This window comes from Rhinopithecus roxellana, chromosome 1 (genome assembly GCF_007565055.1).
Source record: "Rhinopithecus roxellana isolate Shanxi Qingling chromosome 1, ASM756505v1, whole genome shotgun sequence".
Lineage (NCBI taxonomy): Eukaryota > Metazoa > Chordata > Mammalia > Primates > Cercopithecidae > Rhinopithecus > Rhinopithecus roxellana.
In genome coordinates, this window is record NC_044549.1 from 126,540,660 (window position 1) to 126,560,796 (window position 20,137).

Genomic DNA, 20,137 nt, shown 5'->3' on the forward strand with positions numbered 1-20,137 from the left:
AAGGCTACAGTAACCAAAACAGCATGGTACTGGTACCAAAACAGAGATATAGACCAATGGAACAGAACAGAGTCCTCAGAAATAATACCACACATCTACAGCCATCTGATCTTTGACAAACCTGAGAGAAACAAGAAATGGGGAAAGGATTCCCTATTTAATAAATGGTGCTGGGAAAATTGGCTAGCCATAAGTAGAAAGCTGAAACTGGATCCTTTCCTTACCCCTTATACGAAGATTAATTCAAGATGGATTAGAGACTTAAATGTTAGATGTAATACCATATAAACCCTAGAAGAAAATCTAGGTAGTACCATTCAGGACATAGGCATGGGCAAGGACTTCATGTCTAAAACACCAAAAGCAACGGCAACAAAAGCCATAATTGACAAATGGGATCTCATTAAACTAAAGAGCTTCTGCACAGCAAAAGAAACTACCATCAGAGTGAACAGGCAACGCACAGAATGGGAGAAAAATTTTGCAATCTACTCATCTGACAAAGGGCTGATATCCAGAACCTACAAAGAACTCAAACAAATTTACAAGAAAAAAACAAACAACCCCATCAAAAAGTGGGCAAAGGATATGAACAGACATTTCTCAAAAGAAGACATTCATACAGCCAACAGACACATGAAAAAATGCTCATCATCACTGGCCATCAGAGAAATGCAAATCAAAACCACAATGAGATACCATCTCACACCAGTTAGAATGGCAATCATTAAAAAGTCAGGAAACAGGTGCTGGAGAGGATGTGGAGAAATAGGAACACTATTACACTGTTGGTGGGATTGTAAACTAGTTCAACCATTATGGAAAAGAGTATGGCGATTCCTCAAGGATCTAGAACTAGATGTACCATATGACCCAGCCATCCCACTACTGGGTATATACCCAAAGGATTATAAATCATGCTGCTATAAAGACACATGCACACGCATGTTTATTGCGGCACTATTCACAATAGCAAAGACTTGGAATCAACCCAAATGTCCATCAGTGACAGACTGGATTAAGAAAATGTGGCACATATACACCATGGAATACTATGCAGCCATAAAAAAGGATGAGTTTGCATCCTTTGTAGGGACATGGATGCAGCTGGAAACCATCATTCTTAGCAAAGTATCACAAGCACAGAAAACCAAACACCGCATGTTCTCACTCATAGGTGGAAACTGAACAATGAGATCACTTGGACTCGGGAAGGGGAACATCACACACCGGGGCCTATCATGGGGAAGGGGGAGGGGGGAGGGATTGCATTGGGAGTTATACCTGATATAAATGACGAATTGATGGGTGCTGACGAGTTGATGGGTGCAGCACATCAACATGGCACAAGTATACAAATGTAACAAACCTGCACGTTATGCACATGTACCCTAGAACTTAAAGTATAATAATAAAAAAAAGAAAAGAAACTTCACTTCATATCCATAAGGATAGCTATTACATACATATTTAAGAAAATAAAAATAACAAGTGTTGACAAGGATGTAGAGAAGCTAGATCCCTGTGCATTACTGCTGGGAATGTAAAATGGTGCAGCTACTGTGGAAAACTGTGGTGGGTCCTCAAAAAGTTAAACAGAATTACTGTATGATTCAGCAATTTCACTTCTAGGTATACACTCAAAAAATTGAAAGCACAGACTCAAACAGATATTTGTACAGCAACGTTCATAGCAGCATTATTTACAATCACCAAAAGGTGAAAACAACTCAAATGTCCACTGATGGATGAATGGATAAACAGGATGTGGTATATAAAGACAGCAGATTATTATTCAGCCTTGTTACAATGTGAATGAACCTTTAAATTTAAAATAATAAAACATTAACTATTTTACATGTGTGTGGAATAAGCCAGACACAAGAGGACACATGTATGATACCACTTATATGAAAAACCTAGAATAGGCAAATCCATAGAGACAGAAAGGATAGTGGTCATCAACGGCTGGGGAGAGGAAAACAGGAGTTATTGTTTAGTGAGTAGAGTTGCAGCCTAGAATGATAAAAAGGAGTGTGGTGGTGATGGTAGCATAATATTGTGAATATACCTACTGCTACTGAATTTGATCTTTATATGTTCGCAATGAATAATTCAACATACCACGGAATATTCCTAAATGTTAGTAAAAACAATTGAAACAATGAACACTTTTCCACTTAAAAATGGTTAAAATGATAAATGTCATACATTTCATCACAAAATCTTTTTAAAAAATCAAATAATTTAACAAAATATGTGTAAGACATACACTAAAAACTATAAAACTTTGTTAAGGGGAACAAAAAGAACTAATAATAGAGAATAATAGAGAACTGTCCTTTGTTTATGGAATTTACCCCTCATTGGTACATAGAGATCTTCCTCATTCTTTTTTATTGCGCGGATGCATTATAATCTATTCAATCTGTCCTATATTAATGTATATTTGCCTTTTCTCAAGTACTTTGCTATTATCAATAATTTCACAATAACCTTATACATACATTGTCTTGTATGTTGGAATTGTGTCTTTGTGCAGATTCCTATTGGAATGGTTCAGTCATACTCATATTTAGTTTTGTTAGATGTTGCCCAATTTCCCTCCTTAGGAGTTTCACAAAATTGCACTCCTACCAGAAATGTATACGAATGTCTATTGCTCCACAGCCATGGTAACACAGAATTTTATCAAACTCTTTGATTTTTGTCAGTAAGCATTTAAAAATATGCTTGAAGTGTATTTGCATTTTTTTCTGATACGTGTATATGTGTGTGTGTGTGTGTGTGTGTATATATATATATATATATATTTTTTTTTTTTTTTTTTTTTTTTTTTTTTTGAGATGGAGTCTTGCTCTGTCGCCCAGGCTGGAGTACAGTGCTGCCATCTCAGCTCACTGCAACTTCCGACTTCCAGGTCCAAGTGATTCTCCTGTCTCAGTCTCCTGAGTAGCTGGGATTACAGGCATCTGCTACCACGCTCGCCTAACTTTTTTTGTATTTTTAGTAGACACAGGGTTTCACCATGTTGGCCAGGCTGATCTTGAACTCCTGACCTCAGGTGATCCACCTGCCTCAGCCTCCCAAAGTTCTAGGATTACAGGCATGAGACACCATGCCCAGCCTGCTGATACATATACTTTTTTTTTTTTTTTTTTTTTTAGACAAAGTCTCACTCTGTTGCCCAAGCTGGAGTGCAGTGGCGAGATCTCAGCTCACTGCAACCTCCACCTCCTGGGTTCAAGCGATTCTCCTGCCTCAGCCTCCCAAGCTGCTGGGACCACAGGCATGTACCACCATGCCCAGCTAATTTTTGTAGTTTTAGTAGAGATGGGGTTTCACTATTTTGGCCAGGCTGGTCTTGAACTCCCGACCTCATGATCCGCCCACCTTGGCCTCTTAAAGTGCTGCAGTTACAGGTGTGAGCCACCATGCCCAGCCTAGAAACTGTCTTTTGAGCAACTATGTCTGCTTGTTGCCCATAGATAGTTGGGGGTCCAGGGTCTTTTAACATTTAGTCCCTTTTAATCCAGGTTAATGCCATTAGTATAGCTTCCTAAAACGTATTGTGGGTTTTATGTGTCTTATTGGAGTCTACGTACCAAAAGCCCACTCACAATTATTTTTGAGATAGCACCCTATGGGTTTAATCACTGATATGCCAGGTGTGTGAGGCTGCCATGGGACAACAATCTTATGATTCTTAGAAGAGTCATAAGTTCCTGGGGACTACAGGCTCCTGCCACCATGCCTGGCTAATTTTGTATTTTTTTGTAGAGATGGGGTTTCACCATTTTGGCCAAGCTGGGCCTCAGCCTCCCAAAGTGCTGGGATTGCAGGTGTGAGCCATCACGCTTGCCCTAGAGTAGTATTCTCTATTATCAAGGTAGAAAGTTCAACATACATTCATCAGATCTACTTTATAGATACTGTTATTTAGATCACTTATATCCTTAAATGTATTTTTTGTCTCCTTAACTTCAGTCTTGGGTGAGACAGAGGTGTTTTAAAGTTCTCTGTTATTTCTAGGTTTCTTTTCATGTTTCCTTGCATAATTTGTTATGCAAATGTTATGTGCTTTAACAAGGCAGAAGTAACACAATGGAAACAATGAAAAACGAGGGAGAGAGAAAGAGGAAAGTACAAAGAGCTCTTTGTTGTACAGGCAATAGGTGGGAGCCAAAGAATATCATTTAAAGTTGACAAACCAGATAATTGAAGCTGTAACACTCATAAGTAGTATATCCTCATTGTGACTTGTGGCTTTTAGCATTTTAATGTATCCTTCATTGTCTTGTCCATTTTTTCCTGAATTCTACCTTTTCAGATATGGATACTGTAATCTTTGTCTTCTGTGGTCCTACTTGCCCAGTCTATTTTTGCCCATCTCTTTTTATTTAGCTTCTGAATCACTTATTTTAGATGTGTCTCTTATAAATAACAGACAATAAGACATTGGTTTGTAAGCCAATCTGATATTCCTTCTAATAAGTAAGTCCTTTCACATGTTCTGATTTAACTTACATGCTTGGACTTAATATATTTACTGTATGATGGCATGTTTTCACTGTAATCTACTGCCTTTTTTTCACTCTATGTTTTTCACTGTAATCTACTGCCTTTATTATTGTTTCTTTGAGCATTGATGGAGATTTACATTTTTATTCTAGTAATTATACTATGTATTCTATACTATTACTTTAAATAGTATAGTACACCTTTAATGCTCTAAATCTCCTTTTCCTTACTTACACTTCATATACTTGTTTTGTCAACTTTAAATAATGCTTTGACTTCTACATATTGCCTAAGCAACAAGGAGTTCTTTGTACTTTCCTCTTCCTCTCTCCCTTCTTTTTTGTTACTTCTGTCTTGTCAAAGCATATACCATTTGATACTATTTCATGTGATTAGACCTTGTGTCCCCACCCAAATCTCATCTTGAATTGTAATCTCCAGGTGTTGAGGGTGAGACCTGGTGGGAGGTGACTGGATCATGGGGGTGGTTTCTCCCATGCTGTTCTCATGATAGTAAGTTCTCACAAGAGCCAATGGTTTTATAAGACAGTTTTCCCTGCTTGCTCTCTTGTGCGTTCATGCTCTCTCTTTTTTGCCACCATGCAAAGGTCCTTGCTTCCCCTTCACCTTCTGCCATGATTGTAGGTTTCCTGAAGCCTCCCCAGCATGTGGAACTGTGAGTCAATTAAACCTCTTTTCTTTATAAATTACCCAGTCTTGAATACTATCTATTTATTTTTTATTTTTTTGAGACAGAGTCTCACTGTCGCCCAGGCTGGAGTGAAGTGGCACAATCTCGGCTCACTGCAATCTCTGCCCCCAGGTTCAAGCAATTCTCATGCCTCAGCCTCCTAAGTAGCTGAGATTACAGGGGTGTACCACCATACCCAGCTAATTTTTGTATATTTAGTAAAGATGGGATTTCACCATGTTGGCCAGTATGGTCTTGAACTCCTGACCTCAGGTGATCTTTCTGCCTCAGCCTCCCTAAGTGCTGGGATTACAGACATGAGCCACCATGTCCGGCTGGGTACTATCTTTATAGCAGTGTGAGAATAGACTAACACTGTTCTTCCACCCTTATCCCCACTTCCATTTGGTCTCAGGTCTACAACCAAAGATATTCAATGGTCATATCCAGTCCTTTTGCTCGTTTCCCCAATCATCTCCTAGTTGGATGAAGCTTGTCTTTTAGTAGAATTCTAAGGAAGAAGTTGTGGGTACAATAGTCCCTGGGTTCTTGTGCAATTAAAACTTCTTCCTATATCCTTGATACTTAAAGGACAGCTTGGCGAAATATGAAATCCTCAGTTCATACTTTCTTTGAGTTTCTTGAAAAGGTTGCCCCATTGCTATCTCGCTTTGTTGAGAAGTCTGATGCCAACCAGATCTTTCCTTTGTAAGAGACTAGGTCTTTTGGCCTAGAAGCTTACATAGTTCTTTTCCTTTGGCTTCAAAGTATAGTTGGTAGGATATGTCTCAGAGCTCATCATTCTGGGTCAATATTCGAAGTAACAAGATAGACCCTTTCAAGATAAAGTTTCAGGTTTTCTTTTGTTTTCAGAAAGTTATTTTGGGTTTGAGTTTTAATATTTGAATTTTAAACATTAACTCTATTCCACTGCTTTATCTTTTGTCTTCATGAGTTCCAATTTTACCTGTATCATCTTTTCTTTGCCAATCTTCTTTATCTATCATTTTATTTCTGGGTCTTTTTGGCTCTTCCTTTAATATTGCTTTGTTTTGCTTCTCTTAGCTTTTCTTACTCCTACCTTCTACGTGCCTTAATGTACTTGTGACCATATCTATTTTCATTAAGATATAGTATAATTTAGTATTCATATCTGTGATGACTTATCTTTTTGTTCAAATTATTTCCCAAGCTCAGTCAGTTCTCTTCTCATATATGCTTGTAGCTTTTTCATTTTTATTCTGAGGTTTTAAATTTCTGATCTCTGGTGTCCTTTTATATCCACAATTATTTAATTTATTTTCAAATTCATGTTGAAGTGTTTTGTTACAGTTTACTGTTTCATGGTCCAAGACAGCCTTTTTCTGCCGGCCAATAATGTAAAATGTCTTTAAAAAGTAATGTCTAGGGGGAGTTGTCTGTCTTCTTCGGAATCTTGGCCTTGCTGTCATATCTAATGGGCCGTTATCTTTAACCTCTTGCTTCCTTTGCCCCCTTTCATTCACCATGCCTCCAAAAAACACCACTCCCTTTCAAGATGGCTTCATCTCCATCAGAAGTGATGCCTTTGATCCCATTCATTTTCTAAGCCCCTTCCTTTTAACTTCCCACTAGCTACTGCTCTGATCCACCAGGTCTTAAACCTATCTGCAGGATTTTGTCACTCTGGGTGAGAACATGAGTATTTTGATTTAGCTGGAGTCTTGAGCTCAGTAAAGACCTGGGGCAGAAGAAAAGTCTGGAAGAGTCTGCAGGAGTCAGATCACAGAGGACTTTCTGAGGAGGCTTTTGCAATAATTTGAGCAAGGAATAGAGAGGTATAAAGTAAAACAGGAGGGATAAAGAAGAAGGAAAAAGGAACTCACTATACAAATATAGGAAGAAAACTCAAAGTGAGAATCACAACTTTTCAGCTGATGAAATACTCCAAAATAAAAAAGAAATCCAGAATTTGGGAAATTCTTCCAGAGAAATGACACAACTTCTTCAACAAGTGGACTGCAAGAAGAGAGAGGGAATGAGGGAGAAAAAGGGAGAGACGTTCTAAACTGTGCCACTTGGGAGATGGTCCCTCTCAGTGATCTGTGGGCACAGCTAAAAGGTGGGCACAGGAAGCATGTCCACCAGGCCCACCATTTGGGCGGGAGGTTGTGAATTTTGCCAGGTGAGTTGGGGAGGGAGGACATAAAGGAGGGGGAGAGAACAGATGGTGAAAGGAGAGAATGGGGACAGCATGGAGAGGGTGAGCATGGGGCAAATAAGAGAGGCTCTGGGAGGCACCTCAGACAGCTGAAACAAGGAGGGCAGGGTGTGCGAGAAGAGGCTGTGGGGTTTGGATTGGGGGAGAGGATGGATGGTAGGATCAAGATATGGGGTGGGAGCGGCTGTGGGTCATGGTTTGGGGAGGACAGGGCAGAGAGTCAGGGTTGGAGAAAGAGATAGGATGAGGTTAGGGGGTGAAACAGGGCTTTGTCTCCCCCATTCTGCTGATTTGAGTCCCTAGATTAGCTTTAATTCTGCCTCTACAAGGGGAAAAGTCATAGTTTTTATCGGACATATCCTAGTCTTGGTGTTGTCCTGCTTCCTGGGATAAAAGACAGGAAAAGAGAGATGTTTTCCTGCCCTGGGGCACACGGGCACATGGGCACAAGGACACAAGTGCCTATCTATCTTCAGGCAGATGTGCTGAGGATGGCTTTAAAATGGTCCTGGACACTCCAAGGAGTCAGCAGGGGCAGGAAGAGCTGTTCAGAACAGGGAAGCGGATCCCTGCTGTCCGGGGCCATGTCTCCAAGTGGGGTCAGTAAATGTGGGCAGGCAGGGGCAACAGGGATGCCTGTTCACTCCAGAGGCCCCCAGGTCTGAGACAAGATTCTCTGCTCGAGTTTGGCGTACTGGGGGAGGAGGGCCTCGTAGACCTAGAAGAGCAGAAAAAGCAGTTTAGAACAGGGAGAGGGGAAATGCCTCTTACATCTGGTTGCACTGTGCAATTTAAAAGTTTTAAATTCTGTTTACTTGCAATTTAACTTTTTTGCTGGGCAAAAGAAAGAAAGCATCAATTCACAAAAGAGGAAATGCTAGGAGTTCTCAAATCTGTAGTTTAAGATATTTTTAAACTATAAATTATGACAAGAAACTAATTTTTATGATCAAATCTACAAAAGTTTTTTAAAAATTCTGGTGAGAGTACCTAGAAATGGCCGCCTCATTGCACAGCTGGTGAAAGTTGGTGATACAACTCTTTGGGAAATAGACTTGACTTTATATCTGTATTAAGGAGCCCATAGTGTGGGACCCAGTTATGCTACTTTGGTGAAGCTCTCCTAAGGAAATAATCCTAAATGTAGGATGCCAAGTCCGCCAAGGGTCTTCTTTGATACCACTGAACATTCAGACATATAAGACCACCATGAGCCAAGGGAAGACAGCCTGGAGAAACACAGTGGCGGCAGGTGCTCCTCTCAATGGAAGACCATGTAGCAGTCAATAGAGCAGTTCACACAGTTGTCCAGAAGAAGGTCTCTTTGCCTCCCAACCAGGTTACAGCCCAGGCAGAAAGAGTTGAGATCTGACCGTGTGCGGTGGCTCATGCCTGTAATCCCAGCACTTTGGGAGGCCAAGGCGGGTGGATCACTTGAGGTCAGGAGTTCAAGACCAGCCTGACCAACCTGGTGAAACCCCGTCTCTACTAAAAATACAAAAATTAGCTGGGTGTGGTGGCAGGCACCTGTAATCCCAGCTACTCAAGAGGCTGAGGCAGTAGAATCACTTGAACCCAGGAGGATGAGGTTTCAGTGAGCTGAGGTCGCACCACCGCACTCCAGACTGGGTGACAGAGTAAGACTCCGTCTCAAAAAAAAAAAAAAAAAAAAAAAAAAAAGAGTTGAGATCCACATCATACAGATGAAAGAATGACCTTGGCTTCAAAACCTCATATGCCCTACAAACGTATCTCCTGTAACAGCTTAGTAGGTAGGAGGCATGTCTAGGAGGAGTCACTGTACTCAAGGAGGCCCTGAGGAAGACTTCTCACCAGGTAGTTATAGTTTTCTCGGTTCAGATGCAGTTTCCCAAGGAGAGGCCATTTTTACAAAAGCAATGTTGCCTAGTAAAACTGTTGATATTCCACTTTTATGAGATCTCAAGGAAAACAGAGCTAGAAAGTTAACCAAAGGTTAAATTTGCATGTAGAATAGGAATGTTGTTGTTGTTGTTTTTTTAATCCTTTATCTAAGAAGAGTTAATTATAATTGAAAAACTAAAAGCGACTGTGCTAAAGCATGGAAAATGCTCAAGTAAACTGTGGTTCTGGCGAAAAATTTGCCAGACTTTTTTTTTTTTTTTGTAGCGATGAGGCTGGTCTCCAACTCCTGGCCTCAAGTGATCCTCCTGTCTCAGCCTCCCATAGTGCTGGGACTATAGGTATGAGCCATCGTGCCTGGTCGACCCAGACAGAATATTATACAGTCATTAAAAATGGTATGCATATACATTTTTAAGAATGAAATATTTATGTTGAAATGTAGAAATTTTAAAGAAGCTACAAAATTATATATACAGTGTGCTTCCTTATAAGCCAAAACAAACAAAAAGTCCAACAGAGAAAAAAGACCAAAAAGAAGCACAAGCCCATTCTTACCCTTCTTTTAACCCCCTAAGCAGTTTTCCCTGTGGCTGTCCGTCTTACCTGAGAAATGCAGATGCACTTCAGGCGAGCACACGCTGTCTCACAGACAAACAACACTGAAGACCAAGGACCTGGATTTTCCTGGGACTCGCAAGTAAACATAAGCAGGAGCTCATGCCAACCCCATTCCTTCTTAATTTGGTTTAATTTGCTCCAAAGTTAAGTTGTGTTTTTTTATTTCTTGAGACAGGGTCTCGCCCTGTTACCCAGGTTGGAGGTGCAGTGGTGCAATCTTGATTCACTGCAGCTTCTACCTCCTAGTTTCAAGTGATTCTCATGCCTCAACCTCTCGAGTAGCTGGGACTACAGGTGTGCACCACCACACCCGGCTAATTTTTGTGTTTTTTTCTTTTTTAGTAGAGACAGGTTTTCACCATGTTGGCCAGGCTGGTCTGTAACTCCTGACCTCAGGTGATCCATCCGCCTCAGCCTCTGAAAGTGCTGGGATTACAGGCGTGAGTCACCACGCCCAGCTGGAAGTCAAGCATTTTAACAACTCATTATGCGACTGGGGCCTACTCGTGGTGCAGCTGCAGCAGCTCTGTCTGAGAAGGCTCAGGGACAGTTACACGGGGTGTCAGAGCCAGAGAGAGGGAGCCTGCTGGCTTCTAAGTCCACGATGAGTCTGTGCTGCCTAGAAGGGCTTAGGGGGATAAATTTCTTTGCTCTTCCAAATGAGGGTGACACAGCTGATGTTCTGGTTCTACCCTGTGAACTATGTGTTTGTGAACTATGTACTTGGGAATAGACCCCATGAGTAAAATAAAGCAAAAAGATACCAGGTGACCCTTTATAAGGAGGCCCACAGGCGAGGAGCCTAAGGTTGTCCTAGCCTGTACTGGACATTAAGAAGTCAGAGAACAAAGGTAAGGGGTTTTGACTTCTCCCCATGGAGAAAACTGCAACGTTCAGCTGAGCCAAGGGAGAAAACATTCTTACTGCTTTGAGTTTCCGCTTGAGCACAAGCAGTGCTGTAGGTGCCACAGAAAGAATGAAGGATGTGGCCCTGCTCTCAAGGAGTTTAACTCTAGTCCACAAATGCAGTCTGCATATAAGTCGCATATGCTGACAATCACATAGACTGTCACTGCTTGCAACCCGCTGTTGGGAGGGCTTTTGAGGATTTGGATCCAACGGTAAAGGGTTCCATGAGTTGTCAGTGATTTCGGCCATGGGCAGGCCAGGGAGAGTGATGAGGCTCTCTCATCAGCTCAGGGGATACAGTTCCGAGGATCTGCCACTCCATACTCTACATGAGGCAGATGCTGCTGTGCTGCCCTAAAACTTTCCCCAATTACCTTCCTCCTTGCTGGCCTCCTTCTAGATAGAATGAAAGAGCCAGACCCTACCCTACTAGCCTTTCCTACAATCAGAATTGACCATATATGACCAAGTGGTAGCCTGTTGGGGATGTGTGGGGTAGGGGAGGGATAGGCCAGTATTTTTCTCCCTGATGAGCAAGAGGTGTGTGAGGAGAGGCTGTCTGCCCAATGTCACCCTATGATCCCTGCCTTTGAACACAGAGGTGTGTGAGGAGAGGCTGTCTGCCCAATGTCACCCTATGATCCCTGCCTTTGAACACAGCTGTGAAGACATGATGTTTGGGGCAGCTACAGCCATCCTCCTACCATGTGGAGCACATCCAGAGCTCCACTATCCAGTACAGTAGCCACAAGCCATGTATACCTTTGCATACTTGAAGCATGCCCAGAACTGTAAGTATTAAATGCACACCAAATTTCAAAAGCTTCATGCAAAAAAGGAAATGTAAAATATCATATTAGTAACTTTTTTTTTTTTTTGAGACAGGGTCTCTCTTGCCCAGGCTGGAGTGCAGTGGTGTGATCTTGGCTTACCGCAACCTCTACCTCCTGGGCTCAAGTGATGCTACCACCTCAGCCTCCAGAGTAGCTGGGATTACAGGCATGCACCACCACACCCAGCTAATTTTTTTATTTTTTGTAGAGACGGGTTTTTTGCCATGCTGCCCAGGCTGCTCTTGAACTCCTGGGCTCAAGCAATCTGCCCACCTCGGCCTCCCGAAGTGCTGGGATTACAGGTGCGAGCCACTGCGTCCAGCCCCACATTAGTAACTTTTCTATTTATTATATGTTGACATGACAATACTTCAGATATAGTGGATTAAATAAAATGTATTATTAAAATTAATTTTAATCATTTCTTTTTATTTTTACTTTTAAAAATGAGGCAACCAGAATATTTTAAATGACATACGTGGCTCACATTATGTTCCCATTGTCCACTGCTGACCTGAGGAATTGCAGGGAACATGACCAGAGTTCTCATGTTGAACTACTGAACCAATTCTACCTCCAGATTTCCTGTTAGACTATAATGCCATTTCGGTCAAGGATTGTTTTTAAGCCTCACAATTAGTAGGTGAAAGGGAGGCAGGACAGATGTTGTACCCACTTCACAGATAAAAAACAAAGGTCTAGAGACAAGGAGTGCTGCTTAAGGTCTCATGGTGAAGGAGAAGCAGAATAAGAATCAGAACTTAAATGCCCTTTATCTCGACATCGAATCTTTTCAGTGTATCGAGTGGCCTCTCAAACATAAGAGAAAAGTGGCCTCTCACACACAACAGAAAAATTACAGATGCTTGGGCACACCTATGTGTGTGGTTTGTCTGGTCTCCTAGACAGCATGAGTTCCTACTTCCAAGATATGCTGGGAGACAATTCTTCATGGTGTTTCTACATGTGTTGTGACAGCTTTCATTTCAGACTATCTTTTCAAGGATGTTTGTAAAGCATAGAGACATATAGATAGTGTCTCCAGGGCAGAGACACTGGAGAGAGTGTTTGTCTGTTTGCTGACAAGAATAATAAGGACAATGTCTCCTTTGGGGGCAAAGTTTGGGCAGGTTTGCTCGCAGTTCCTTTACAAGGTTGGGAGTTTTCTACGCTCGGGATCATTTGGTTGTATCACAGCCTATTATGTGCACAGTATCCACCTGGGCCCACTTTGCATCACCCTGTGGAATTTGGAGACCAAGGGAAACTGATGCAAGCATGAAGCTCATGCTTCCTGATGAACCATGAGTTCATCATGGTTCATCATAATAAAGCCCTTTGTCTCTGATCCAGGAGTCCTGTGTCTTCTGCCTGCCACTACAAAACTGGCAGGCTCACCTGTTAGCTTGCAAGTCAGATAAATGTCAGAGCCTTCATAGTTCCTTACAAGATGCACCCACCCCTGCTGCTGGGCTGCCAGACCCTTCTGCAAACAGGTACAGTGGTGTGGTGGATGCTGTGGTATACCGTCCAGATTCACCTCAGGAATGAAGAACTTATTCTCCCAACTGCTGGGAGTGCTGCTGGCAGACAGCCCTCAGCTGCCCGCTTTGGAGATTGCTTTTGCTATAAAGAGCTGCCTCACCCCCTCCTGGGGTGGCCCACATGTGATGACTGATTGACATGGGGTATAAAGGCCCAGCCCCTTAGCCCAACTGGATAAAACTCTAAAGGTCACCTCAGCTTCAGAGCTTTCTGTAGGAATAGCTTAGGCTCCAGAAATTGCACTGCCGCTCACCTTCTCCCTCCGTCCAATCCTGTCTACTCCCTTTCCTTTCTACAGTTGTGGATTCCAAGAGCAACTCCTCCCACTCCCATAAACCTCATGTATCTTAGCTGACATCTCAGACTCTGCTTTCTGAGGAACCCAACCTGCAACAAGTGAGGTCTGCCTTCACAGGGGTTTCCTGGCCTGGGTGACTGCACAGCTATCTTGGGTCTAGACTTGAGATTTGAGTGCTAGAAATCCAGCATGTCTTGAGTTTCAGTGACGGATCCTTCCAGTAGCTTTTATAGCCCAGTGACATGGAAGGGCCCACCGTGAGGCATACGAAGCAATAAAAATATGCCCAGCAATCCATCTGACCCTGGCTGTAAAATCAGCAGCATCTGTGACTTGCAGCAGACAACCTGGCTCTTTTGCTCCATTTTCTTGATAATTTCAATAAAGCAGAATTTCTCCTTTAGTTGAGTACATCAAGTTCAATGTAGGTGACCTGTTGGTGGGGGAAAAAACCCTAGCGAGCTTTCATAATGCAAATGTTATAAACAAATTCTGATGGTCTCTCACCTGAGAAGCTCCCAGGCTTGGGGTAGCAGCTAGTCTGGGATTTGGAGCTAACTTCACAACCTCTGAAAAGGGCACATCTCTTCCACCTGCAAGACCTAGAAGGGAAAACTCACTTCATGTTAGTGCACGTTGCAAATGAAGACGTTAACCATAAACACCATGAAGGATCTCACTGGGGTGGCAAACTCTTCTAAAACTGGATTATAGTGGTGTGTGCCTGTAGTCCCAGCTATCTGGGAGGCTGAGGTAGGGGTGGGAAGATCACCTGAGCCTAGGAGGTGGAGGCTGCAGTGAGCCATGACTACATCACTGCACTCCAGGCTGGACAACAGAGACCATGTCTCAAACAAAACAAAACAAAACCTCAGCATAGAAATAAAGGAGAAAGAAGAAGTTTTTGTTTGTTTGTTGTTTGTTTGTTTGTTTGTTTTTTGAGATGGAGTCTTGCTCTGTCGCCAGGCTGGAGTGCAGTGGCGCGATCTTGGCTCACTGCAACCGCTCACTATAGCCTCCACCTCCCGGGTTCAAGCTATTCCCCTGCCTCAGCATCCCGAGTAGCTGGGACTACAGGCATGTGCCACCATGCCCAGCTAATTTTTTTTGTGTGTGTGTATTTTAGTAGAGACGGGGTTTCACCCTGTTGGCCAGGATGATCTCGATCTCCTGACCTTATAATCTGCCCACCTTGGCCTCCCAAAGTGCTGGGATTACAGGTTTGAGCCACTGCGCCTGGCCGAAACGTCAGGAAGTTTAAAAAAAAAAAAAAGAGAAAGTAAGAAACAGAGAAAGGAAGGAAGGAAGGAAGGAAGGAAGGAAGGAAGGAAGGAAGGAAGGAAGGAAGGAAGGAAGGAAGGACGAAGGAACAAAAGAACGAACGAAAAAAGGCAGGCAGACTCATGGGTAAGTGTGAATAAAAGCCAATATGATGTTAAATGTACTTAATACAAGAATCTGGAAATAAATTCCCAAGTGATCTTGATATAGGATGTGGCATGAGGCGGGGTGAGGTAAATGGGGTGGGGAGAGAATAAAAGGGTAAGAGGTTAATTATTTATTTATTTATTTTTAGATGGAGTCTCGCTTTGTCACCTAGACTGGAGTGCAATGGTGTAGTCTTGGCTCACTGCAACCTCTGCCTCCCAGGTTCAAGCAATTCTCCTGCCTCAGCCTCCTGAGTAGCTGGGACTACAGTCGTGTGCCCCCACACCCAGCTAATTTTTGTATTTTTAGTAGAGACGTGGTTTCACCATACTAGCCAGGCTGGTCTTGAACTCCTGACCTTGTGATCCACCTGCCTCGGTCTCCCAAAGAGCTGGGATTACAGGCATGAGCCACCACACCCTGCCAAGGTTAATTATTAAGAGAAGGATATGTTGCCTGATTAATTCTCAACGTTGATAGAAAAATATAAGCTTAGGCCGGGTGTGGTGGCTCACACCTGTAATCCCAGTACTTTGGGAGGACAAGGGTGGATCATGAAGTCAGGAGATCGAGACCATCCTGGCTAACACGGTGAAACCTCTCCTCTATTAAAGATACAAAAAATTAGCTGGTCGTGGTGGCGGGTGCCTGTAGTCCCAGCTACTCGGGAGGCTGAGGCAGGAGAATGGTGTGAACCCAGGAGATGGAGCTTGCAGTGAGCGGAGATTAAGCCACTGCCCTCCAGCCTGGGTGACAGAGCAAGACTCTGTCTCAAAAAAAAAGAAAAGAAAAGAAAAGAAAAATATAAGCTGAAATAGGTAGGTTAAAAAGTTAAGAACATGAAAAGAATAGAACCACTTGGGCTGCTACAGGAGCTCCCTGAACAGGCAGGAGGCAGGGCAAATTGATCCAACTTGAAGGACGAATGCCCTTGCGGGTATGTGCTGCTCCCGCCAGAACTCGCCTAGATCAGGGAGCTACCCTTAATGCCCAGAATTTCAGCAAGGCCTCCATCAGGGCAACAGGGCTCCATGGCGCTGTCCAGGGTCCTGGACTGCTTGGGCCTGAAGTCTTCCCCTTTGTTTCAACTTTTGTTCTGCTGAAAAGACGGATCTGGACTTCGTCCACCTCTCCTGCTCTCTAGCTGTCCAGACCCATGCCCACGTGCCCTCAACCATGCCCAGTGTTCTTTCCCCGTGTCCCTGTGCTGACCTTAACTCTGACCAGACTTCATTCAGTTAGGACCCAGCCTCTTTTTCCCCATTTTAAGGAAAGAATAAAGGAAAACAGAGTATGGGTTGGTTCTCACCTGCTGGGTGCTAGAAAAATGAAGCTGAAGTCCCCAAGACTCCAACGTCCCCAAAGACTGGGAACACCTCACTCTCCCCTTTCCACCCTCCTCAGCCCACCCTATGTCCTGGCCACTTCCAGAGACAGCTGTCTCCCTCCATCGACCTACCATGAAAAGCTCGGTATGCAGAACCCACACAGGCTGAGTTGGCAGTGTCTATAACATACACCGGGGCACCAAACACATCTGCAAGCACCTGAAAAGGACACAGAGGTTCTACTGTGGTGAGCCACTCCTCAGAGGGAACACAGATATTGTGGGATGCACTTTCCAAGCTCTCTCCCTCATATGTCTCCTGACCCCTTCCATTCCACCTCGACTGCCTTAAGAGGAGTACACTTGGTCATGCTACCCTGGTGACAATAGTCAGGATGACCTGGGGAAAGTCCCTAGTGGAGGGCCACAGCTCCCCAGGCTGTCCCTGTACTTTTTAGCCATTTCACCAAAGACAGCAGAAGATTTAGGAAGTATGCTTAGCAAATGGCACTGACCTAGGGCTGGAGACAGCTGGGTATTAGACTAATATTAACAAGCCCAAACAAACCCAAACTAACAAAGGCATGTTTCAAGGGGATAGTGGTGAAGTTTCCCATTTAGGTTCAAAAATAAATTGCATACATTTCAAATGGAGGACCTGTACTAAGAGGAGTTCACATGGAAAGAACTTGCGGGAGGTCTTAGTTGACCAGAGATATTGTAGTAGATGCCACTGATGCCTACACAGATCCCCCTCACTGGACCATTGTGCATCCTGCACCAGCTGCTGTGAGTACTGGCTATTAATGGCTTGCAGCACTACTTCCTCAAGAAAGCTGACCTTGGCTTAGCATAGGCCACTGCTCACAGGAAATTTACTCACCCTCTCTAAGGTGTCCTGTTGGCCCCTTGTCGCAAGGTAAAACCAGCTCTGTGGTATAATTCATGTTCTAGAGCCCTATCTCCCCACCAGGATGGAGGTGAAGTAGACTCCAGACAAGATCATATCCTCACTTATCCTTCTTCCTCTGCACTACCCTGAGTCCCACACTTCCTTCTTCCTGGGAGTAGTCTCTCAACAAACTGCTTATAGAAGAATTCCCATTTCAGGCTTTGTTTCTAGAAAATCTTACCTAAGATAGGTAATCACAAGCGAACAGCTAATACAATTACTCTAACAGTTAAGGCAGCCCCAGGCTACATCCAAAAATGCACAATGTCCCCATAACAGGATCTGACAGCCCCACAGGTGACAGTCTGAGAGTCAGACATCTGCAGGTTGATTCTACTTTTGGTCATATGTTTCTGGCATAATGAAGGACCAGAAGGACAGTAACAGTCTGGCAACTGTGTTACAAGAGGACTAGTTGGAGAATCAGCGATGGTTAAATTGGAAGGCAGAGGCCTTGAGGAAGACAAGAACACTGGCATCAGATGTGAGAAAGTTTGCCATGTGGAAGAACAGGTACTTTCCATGTGACTCCAGAGGACATGCTGGTGTCAGACAGTGGATTGTACACAGCCATAGAATTCACCTGCATGTGAGACAGATCCCACTCACAGTGTGAGCTGTAAGGCAACAGAGTTGCTTCCTGGAGAGTGTGAGCTAAGAACTCCCCATTCCTGCAGGAGTGGGAATGGAGACTGTACTTCCTGTTGAGTCTCTGGCTCTTAGAAGTAGCAGACATAAGAAAATGTGGCACATATATACCATGGAATACTACGCAGTCATAAAAAAGGATGAGTTCGTGTCCTTTGTAGGGACATGGATGCAGCTGGAAACCATCATTCTCAGCAAACTATCACAAGAACAGAAAACCAAACACCGCATGTTCTCACTCATAGGTGGGAATTGAACAATGAGATCACTTGGACACAGGAAGGGGAATATCACACACCAGGGCCTGTTGTGGGGTGGGGGAGGAGGGAGAGATAGCATTAGGAGATATACCTAATGTAAATGACGAGTTAATGGGTGCAGCACACCAACATGGCACATGTATACATATGTAACAAACCTGCACGTTGTGCACATGTACCCTAGAACATAAAATATAATATAAAAAAAAAAGAAAAGAGAAAAGCATGCATCAGAATGTATATTTACTCTTCAATTTTCTTAGTGTACTGTCCATGTAGGCAAATAAAATTTGGCGCACACACAAAAAAAAGAAGTAACAGACATGGGAGAGAGGCCATGGTGTAGGGCCCACTACCAACACTTACCTGTAAGATGTCTCTATTGTGAGATGCTCCTCCTGTGGCCAAAATCTTTGTCTTGGACACTGCAAAGGAAAAGAAAAAAAGTGAAATAGCTATGCCAGTTCTCCTGAGGCAGAAAGGGCTGTTTGTGCAGAGTTCTTCAGCTACAGAGGGTTCATGATGGGCCAATGTCTCCCACTTATCACACAGGAATCTGGTAGAGATCCAAAGGTGGCTCTGTGCGTGTAGGCCTGTCACATTCATTTGCTTGTGAGGTTGCTGCCCCACTCACCTTAACTGTCTTTAATAATTTTTTTTGTTTTAAATATCTCAACAAAACAGGAGTAGAAGGTAACTTCTTTAAAGATAAAAGTCATATATCCACAACTTATAACAAATGTCATTCTTAACAGATTTAGAAGCACTTTCTTTCAGAATGGTGTACCAGCCAGATTCCAAAATGGCCTCCACATAATCCCTCCCTCCTGATATTCACACCTTCAAGTAGTCCCCTCTCACATTCAATAGGGCTGACTTGTATACCCAATAGAACCTTGTGTAAATGATGGAGTATGAAGTCCAAGACTAGATGATAAAAGACATTGAGGCTTCTATCTCGCTCTGACACAGATCACGCTTTCTTGGATCACTCACTTTGGGGGAAGCTAAGTGCCACATCCTGAAGACACTCAATCAGCCCTAGGGAGAGGTTTACATGGGAGGGGACAGAGGCCTCCTGCCAACAGTCATGCAAGTGAGCCAGCAGGGAAGCAGATCTTCCAGCCTCAGTCAAGCCTTCAGATGACTGCAGCCCCAGATGACATTATGACTGCAACCTCAGGAGATATCCTCAATCAGAATCACCCAACTATGCTGAAACCAAATTCTTGACCCAAAGAAATTGTATTAGAGAGTCAACATTTATTACTGTTTTAAGCTGCTAAATTTTGAGATAATTTGTTACACGGCAATAGATAACGAATACAACTACAAACAAAACAAAGATTCACAGTATCCAGTCCACTGTTTAACACAGTATCAGATCTACCAGTCAATGCCACAAGATAACAAAAGCAACTAAAATGTTTAAGCATTGAAAGAAAGGAAAACAAAACTGTCATTTGCAGACAATAGTCCATCTACTTGGAAAAAATAAAGAATAAGCAAACTAATAAAACTAACAAGAGTTTAATAAGTTTGCCAGATACAAAATCAACTTATAATAACCAATGGCATTTCTAATAATAATCAACTAGCAAACGTGATAGAAAATAAATTATCATTCACAACAGCAACCAGAAATGTAAGGTAGCCTTACATATAAGGGAATAACTTAACAAAGAATTCAAAAGTCTCTATGAAGAAAAAGTTGAAATTGCTGTTAAAGTACAAAAAAGAATATCTAAATAAATTAAAAGATATTCCATGGTCTTGAATGAATACGAAGTAATATTATAAACATGTCAATCTTTTCCAATTAATGTATACATTCTATTCAACCTAAATAAAAATTCCAACTGGACTCTTTTAAGGAACTAGACCAATTTCTTATATTTATGGAAAAATGAAAATTTATAAACAGCTCAGACAGTATTTTAAAAAGAAAAGCAAGGAAGGGATAATTGCTATACTACATATTAAAACATTATTATGGGCTGAAGTGTGTCTACCCTAAATTTAT

The 20,137-nt window shown here is 42.8% G+C and overlaps 1 protein-coding gene across 3 annotated transcripts in view; it reads right to left on the bottom strand.

Moving 5' to 3' along the window:
• Positions 1–6,485: 6,485 nt before the first annotated feature.
• The window catches only part of XYLB (xylulokinase), a 67,994-nt gene continuing 54,342 nt past the window's right edge, over positions 6,486–20,137 (bottom strand). For all 3 annotated transcript variants that reach the window (XM_010357242.2, XM_010357244.2, XM_010357243.2), the window contains 4 exons: positions 18,481–18,539; positions 16,387–16,474; positions 14,007–14,101; positions 6,486–8,130 (listed from right to left, as the gene is read on the bottom strand). In XM_010357242.2, the coding sequence (XP_010355544.1) occupies positions 8,053–8,130; positions 14,007–14,101; positions 16,387–16,474; positions 18,481–18,539 (320 nt within the window). In that variant the 3' untranslated portion in view covers positions 6,486–8,052. The remainder of the gene's footprint in view (positions 8,131–14,006; positions 14,102–16,386; positions 16,475–18,480; positions 18,540–20,137) is intronic.